The sequence below is a fragment of the Limulus polyphemus genome, unplaced genomic scaffold (assembly GCF_000517525.1).
Source record: "Limulus polyphemus unplaced genomic scaffold, Limulus_polyphemus-2.1.2 Scaffold224, whole genome shotgun sequence".
NCBI lineage: Eukaryota > Metazoa > Arthropoda > Merostomata > Xiphosura > Limulidae > Limulus > Limulus polyphemus.
This window is the reverse complement of record NW_013665834.1, coordinates 246929-254963: the sequence shown is the minus strand read 5'-3', so window position 1 is coordinate 254963 and position 8035 is coordinate 246929. Positions and strand designations below refer to the sequence as shown.

General features: G+C 30.9%; 1 protein-coding gene across 2 annotated transcripts in view; it reads right to left on the bottom strand.

Moving 5' to 3' along the window:
• LOC106478553 (DDB1- and CUL4-associated factor 5-like) overlaps window positions 1-6906 on the bottom strand; it is a 39254-nt gene extending 32348 nt beyond the window's left edge. The window contains exon 1 of one of the 2 annotated variants that reach the window (XM_013939104.2): window positions 6673-6906. In XM_013939104.2, coding sequence (XP_013794558.1) covers window positions 6673-6865 — 193 coding nt within the window. In that variant the 5' untranslated portion in view covers window positions 6866-6906. Of the gene's footprint in view, window positions 1-1520; window positions 1598-6672 lie in introns of those variants that run through there. The other variant, XM_022382162.1, reaches the window with a different exon arrangement.
• Between the last annotated feature and the right edge of the window lie 1129 nt (window positions 6907-8035).

Genomic DNA, 8035 nt, shown 5'->3' with positions numbered 1-8035 from the left:
GTTGCTAAGCCTTTTAAAATTTTGACATGTGGAGGATATGAAACAAATATTTTTTTTTAGGTTTTATATATACTTTTGAATAACTTAAAAATAATAAATTACTACATCAATACCACAGAATTCCACTATAATTTATCAAATTTAGTAACTAAGCTGAATTTGGATCTAAAAAAATATGAACTTTCGAGAAGACTAAAGACGCAACCTACCTCATTGAAATGTTGGTTCAAAATAAATAAATGGTGCTAGATGTGTTAGAAAGGCTGAGAAAACCACTAGGGGACATTCTGAGCTTCCAATTGGTTATTCATGTCATATAAAGAAGTAAGTGTATATAAGGGAGCGTTTCAAAAAATGGAAAGAGGTGAGCGGGTTGCCACTGTGTTTGATTTATTACGTGAGCAATATCTTAGCAAATAGAAAAGATATTCATATTTGATATTCTAGCTTGTCGATATCTGTACTTTGAGTTTCTAATTTGTATGAAACTATAGACTTAATATTTTGACTTCACAAAACATCTAATTTGAACCAGTGCTGCATTCAACATACCATGTGACACACAAAAATCGATGTTTAACTGTATTTTTAATATTTACTTTAAATTAACAAATTGAGTAGCATATAGTTCTAAAATTTGAATTATAATCTACAGTTTGAAATAGTAGTTCAATAAGATTTTAAATGTGAGCCAACAAAAGAGATGACATGGCCTTTTACCTGTGACCCATCTTGAGTAGGTTAAAGCAATAGCTTTTCATCATTACAAATCTTATAGACCTACTGATGAGTATTAACCCCAGAGATAATCTTAGTTATTCGGTATTTGTGATATATTTCACTTCCTGGAGAAACTTACTACCACGAGAAGAATAAACAAAATGATGTATTTGAGATATAGAATTTGTATGCAAAATGAACAAACATCTTGAAGTTAGGGAGTAAAAAAAAAAAAAAAGAGATGATTTAGTTGTAATTATTGGTAAAACCTGAAATTGAATGTTTATAATTATGGAGAAAATAACTTGCAGAGTTCTACTTATAGAAATCTTTAAGTTAAGAGCAAGAATGTTATTGTAATTATAACAGTTGCTATTGCTACAAAGGTTCTATTTGATTATTCAGTAAAAAAAAAAGAAAATTGAAAAGTTAAGTTCACTTAATGATATAACAAGTGTTTTATTTTTTCAAGATCCAGGTTAGTAAAAATTCCACAATTTTACTTAATTAACAGCAGGCTTAACTTTACAAATAAACAACTTCTAAACAAAAATTCAGTTTACCAATATTGTATCTCTTCAACTTGATTTCACTGCAAAGACAAAATTTATGGCAGTGAACTAAATATATAGCTGTCAGTAACAGATAAACTGACTAAATCATGCACTGATTACTTGTTAAATGATTAAGAAAATCACAAATCAATCAATCTACTCGAGCCTAAATAGTATTTTATACCATGCAAATTGTTCTAAAACAAACCTCTAACTAAATAACAAAACAAACTTCTACATACATACCCTATAGCATCTTCTCCTAGATATATTTAATACTGATGAAGCTGAACTTTGCATACGATGTACAGTTTTGGTCCCATGATTATTGACATACTGAAAAAGGGCACAGTTTCATAACTCCTTAAGCCTGTAATGTTTTGCATGCTCTGCTGGAATTATTTTCATGATTTCATAATAACTATCACCGTACCTTATGAAACTGAAATTTTCTTATTTTTATAAATAATAACATGGTTTGGATTAGTTTTCAGCCAAAGAGACAAACGTTATTGGATGCCATCACGATCTAATGGGTAAGTTGGGATTTTCGCCCAGATGCTGGTTTAAGGAGTTAAGAAACTTTAACTATGACAATAATATTTAAAGACCTAGATTTGTTTTCTTTGGCTGTGGATATTAGAAATAATAAGGGTAACCTAACAAGAGTGTCCATAATTGTTTGCAACTTACACGTGGATAACCTGGCCATAAAAGGTACTATAGTTTTGATTGATGAAAGATAAAATGTAGTACAGGAAGTGATCTGACCACTAAAAGTACTAACTAAAAACTTTTGTTTGATTGTCCAGTCCTAGACTTTTTGTTATATAAAACTAGTTCGCTTCTAGAATTTAATTTTTTTTTTTTCAAGATTAACTGTGTTAATTACAAACACTATCACTTAAAAACTTTGCAACTAATGCTTTTCTTTTCCAGCTTACATGTAACTTAATGTAGTATTTACAGAAAGAAAATTTCATTTGCAGGTCAGGACGTGACATAATATTTGATGTGACCAAGATTTATATAACTTAAGATTTTCTTATTTAAAGATAATGCAAAATTGTACAAAACTGTGTTCTAAAGAACATCGCTAACAAGTAATATAATGTACTTGTATAAAGACAGACAATAAATACATACCTTGTTTTCTTTTTCTTTTTCGCTATTACCTTACATCTAATTTCTGATGTGCTCATAATACAATACATTCTATTTCTCTAACGTACCTCAATAACTTAGTCTGTAGTAGTCAGCGACACTGATATTATAAACCACCAGAAAGTATTTTGTATCTTCAAAACGAGTTATGAAAATATTGTATGGAGAATGTTTTCAAATGTGGACAGCCAAAGATGGAAACAAAGTTTAAAAATAAATTATCTTTATTGATATAATAATGGGTGTGTTTTAGTTTCAACTGGTCAATTTGTGTCTTTCTGGATAGTTCCTGTTGGCTACTTGGGTGAGGAGCAGGTTGAAAACTAAAAAAGTCTACAAAGGACTAAAAGTAAAACAGAAAAAAGAATGAAGAAATAAAACTTTTAGGTCAGACTGAGGCTCTTAGGTTACCTACATCAAGAACCATTCCTATTAAACATATTCAAAAAATAGAAACTCCAAAATCATACTAACTTGTACAACTCTCTGTACTACATCATGGACTGAGTATGACCCAGTTCCTGGAAAGCATGACACAAAACAAGTGAGTGCAAGCCCTAGATAATAATCACTGTATTATGTAGCCTTCATCTAAGCAAGAAGATTAGAGCAAGTTTATGCTATTTGTCCATTCAGTTTACAAGAATTTCATGTGTACAACACCTGCACAAAAATTTAGAACAGCTTACCTGAATACAACTAGATATGGACAATATCTGATATGTACAGGTCATCACAATGACACATTTTAACCTTCTCTATATCATTCTAACACACAGTACATTTAATATTATTGGATATCTAGGGATGGTATACTAACTAACTTCTCCAGAAGGGTTAGTCATAAAATCCTCCCATTTACTTCTCTTATAAAAAATATTAGCTTCCATTAGATATCAAACAATAAATTTTGCCTGTTTTTTAATACTATTACTGCACCCCATATTTTATACACATTCTAGAAAAGATTTAATATATTGTACAGCATGAAAGCCATGAAAACCCTTTGTTACATTATAAGCCTATCTTTACAAGGTATGATAATTTTATAATTTATTGGTAATATATTGCAATTTTCAATTCTAGCTTTATATAATTCCATTGAATATATATAGACACACACACACCTTATGTTTCTTCATATTCAAATATTTTTAACAATTAACTTAAAAAGTTAAACGACACATAACACATTGTGGCATGATTTGTTTAGGCCTACACAAGTATAAAAATTGGTGAAATGATGTTTGTGAAAATCAGCCAATAAAGACCAACACCAATTCTAATTTTACAGAAGACGTAACTTGCATAAGCTTACCATTATCATTCTGGTTTAGTTTTTTAGTCTGTCCACTGCAATGAATTGTTTTAAGCAAGTTTTCATCACCACAAACCAATCATCATACCTCACGATACACACACACACACACACACACACACATTAAAGCAACTTACTGTGAATGAATGTAGGAAAAAACAACAGGTTCTAAGAAAAGTAACAAGAAAATTAATGGAATTTGTGTATATCATTTGTATTCTTAATTTTTCATTACTTTATTTTTCTACATTGAAAGAAGCTAAAGGTAACTTCCAAGGTATAGATAATTTCTGTTTCCAGGGCCAAAAAATGAACTATTGAAGCTTTTATGACCATAGTATCTATGAATTATCCAGCTCTAGAAAATATAACTATATTCAATACAAATCATGACAAAAACTCAGTTTTCTGTTACATTTTTTCTTGCTATTTGCTTTTCTTCAGTAATTTGCTACTTTTTTTTATGTTACTTTAAAATTTTATCCAAAACTGATGCTAAGTTATTATTTGAATTGTAGGGAATGTTAACACTAAATTAAACAAGAAATATGATTAATATTTCAAATTATAATTTAATAACTACAAATAACCTGATAAAAATAGAAGAGAGCATTTATAAACCTCAACAATCAGCAGAGGTAAGGCTTAGCATAAACAAATAGTTATTTTTTTATTGCTCTGGGCCCAACCATCAAATTAATGACTTGTTTATTACCATTAATTTTACATTTTTGCCTTTTTCAACCCTCAGAGTAAAGACACAGCCCATAAAATTTGATGAAATCACTCATTCTTTATATAAAATGCATAGTTTTTTATCCTACTGATCCCCCAGATCATCTTGTAAACTTTCATGAGATCATCTTTTACCCTTCTTTTCATAAGAGAAATAAGTTAGGAGCCCTTAACATATTCTTTTTCTAAAGGCTTTTGATAAAGTGAAAAATGGATAATTAGTGAAAAAATTATATCTGTGAGTTGGCAAAAAAAAAAGACAAGTAATTAGACTGAATGTGAATAAGTATGATAACACAAGTATGATACTGCTAGTTACTGGCAGTATGACTCGAGAATCAGTTCTTTGGGCTTTGCTTTTCCTTATTTACATCAATGAAATTTATTGAATATGAATAATGAGTTTGGTGATGTCATTACAATATTGAGTATTTTTAGTTTTTTTGAGGATGTTGAGGTACTACAGGTTAGCTTTGATCAATTGGTAAGTTGAAGAAATAGTTGTCAAATGACAAATAATTATAGTAAGTGCAAAGTAACTCATTCAGCTCATCCAAATTTCAGACGTGGCATAGTGATAGATCAGTCCCTAAAGCCATAGAACTAGAAGAAGTGCTCTTTTGCTAGATGTAAAGACGATACAATTTTAAAGCCTGTTGATCACAAATCAAGAGGTAATTATTTCTTTATACAAGTCACTAGTTTAGTAGTCAGGCCTCACATGGAATACTATGGATAGTTTTAGCCTCCAAATCTCCATAACTAAAAACAGATATTAATTTATGGTAAAAATGGTAGGACTAAAAGACACAAATATAAATTTTGGCATGTATGAATCATCTTCTTCTAAGGCAGTTTTTTTTTCTAACAGGGTAGTTGGCCTTTGGAATGGGTTGCCTTCAAATGTGGTGGATGGAGTAAATTTAAGGGACATTAAGTGAAGACTTGATAAATATTTGAATGATAATGATTGGCTTTGAGTGTTTTATTTTGAAGTGGATTGGATGATCTTGATATACCAACAAGTCTCTCATATGCTATAAGTTATTGGAAAAAGGTCAAAGAAGATCTACTAGAGTGTCTGCAGTAATGGAAATGTTATAATACAATAAGTTACAATCTCTTAACATATTTTATCTTGAAGAAGAAAAAAAGAGTAAGAGTTGGTCTATTGAAATGTAAAAAGGTTATCTAGGTTATCCCTCCGACTTCTTTATGCTAAATTCTGAAGGCAATAAGATAAGAAGATATGAGTTTATACTTTAGAAAAGACAGGCTAGACTCCAGTATACCAATTTTAATATTTTATTACTTATGAAATGAGCTGCTATCAGCAGTAGTGGAGACTGGCACCTAACAAATTTACAAAGAGAATCAATGATTTCCTGAAAAATAAAGAGAGTAATTTTACTTTTCTTTTCTTGTGGATGACTGTGCAAGGACAACCTTGTAGAACCAAATAATCCCTTCTTGTCAATGTTATATTTGTTTATGACTCTGATATTAGGGAATCTATAACCAACAACTTTGATCAAGTCACCTACCCACAAGCAATTTTGTAACAAATTGTTTGTTAAAATGTTTAAAAATTTGACAGGGTCCATAGCTCATCAATAAATCTAGGGCCAAGAAAATTTTGTTCTTTAATTCCAATTTCTGATCTAGTGATTCATGTCCAACACCCTTGTTTTACAAATAAGACTATCCAATTACATGTGCAACAAACTCTGCAGATATAGTAACAATATTAGTACAAAAATATCACATTCTGGTGGCTCTTCATTAATTTATAACATTTTTAACGCTAAGTTGTTTTCAACACCCACAATGATTCCAAATCATGAAAATATAATTTAGATTATACTTAGACAAGACACTCGGTCACTATGACATAGCGGATTGGGCGACTGTTGTTTATGGTAAAATGGATATGACTATGAGTTTTACACTATGTCAAATGCTCTTTTAATAATGATATTATTTTTTTAATTTCTGATATAACATGAAGTGTAATAATAATAATAATACTTTAAACTTGTCGATACAAATGATAATGGTACCTACAAAGTTATCTTACTTTTTCACTTCAACTCCAATTCTGGAACTTTCCTCACATTACACTACAGCGATCGAGACACATACTTAGTTAAGTTAGTAGTATTACTAGTATTAGTAACTGACCTGAAGCTAACCATTCACCATCATATGAAAACTCAATAGCGTTCACACAGCCATAATGAGCAAAAAGATCTCTTGTATAAAGATTACTTGCTGTGGCAAATCGTTGACGAAGAACTGGTACTGGCGCAGTAACGCGAGAACCATTAAACTGTCGCTGAGTTAAATACTCAAATATTAAGTTCTTCCTCTCCATCTTCTAAATAGTGCCTTACACTTTTAGTTTTCGAGTACACATCGAATCACACTTGAACGATTACAGCGCTCTAAAGTGTTGAGTAATTGTTTGACTTTGATGAAACATAAAGACTATAGAGTAACATATTTTTAACTATCGGCAAGTGTCATTTATTTCAGATAATATTCACGAGTAACAATAGGAAACATTCATTTGCTAATTATTATTATTTAATGCTGCTAACAAATTTATAAGAAAATATGATAAATGAAAATCATGGCAGTTAAATATTTGTTATCAAGCTATGATCAAATAGGCTGAAGTTTTCGTTTTTGTTTTTAACGCAGATCTATCTAATTGACTATCTACACTCTGTCTAACGCAGGTATCGAACATCAAATTCTAGCACAGAAAGTTAGAAATCTTACCGCTGACCCACTAGGGGACAGGTTGAAAGTAGTACAGAAAAGTGACATAAATATAGGAGAGAAAGCTGACCCATGACTCAGAGTTTGCTCGAGCTGACTGATCCAAACTCAAGAAAAACACATTTGTGACATATATCATAAGTACGGTAGTACTTATAGTAGGAATTGGGCAGATGTGCAATATGTGTTATACAAATTAAAATCTCAAACACACTGCGAACAGTATGTAAACAAAACTTTATAAACACTTTTGAGACACTGTTGAGTAGTAAACAAACCAACTGCAGAGTAACAAGCCACCAAAGCACTTGAGAAAGTCGACAGAGTAAACAAACAAAAATTTCAAAACACCACAAATTTTCAATCTGACTATATGACTGACTGACCAACGTTGTTGGAAAGGCATAGCTCTCCTGCCTTCACCTTATGGAAATCTAAACCCACATGACTGAATTACACTATTTTAGCTAAAAGCGTTTTTCTTAGATATACTTATATACTTAGTAATAACGAATAATAATGATATTTTTCAGCACTACTAACCAACTAACAATACATTAGTAGCCATATTCTATGATTACAAGCATGCTCTGTGAATTGTAAAGTAACATCCCACCCTAATATCACGTGTGGGTGCACGATTGCTAATTATGCGCACGCGCTACGTGATCAGCCTGCAGCTATATTAGCTAGATCTAGATCTATGTTATAACCTTTGAAAGCAAAGTTTCAGTTCTATACATCTGAGTCGAGGGTTTTG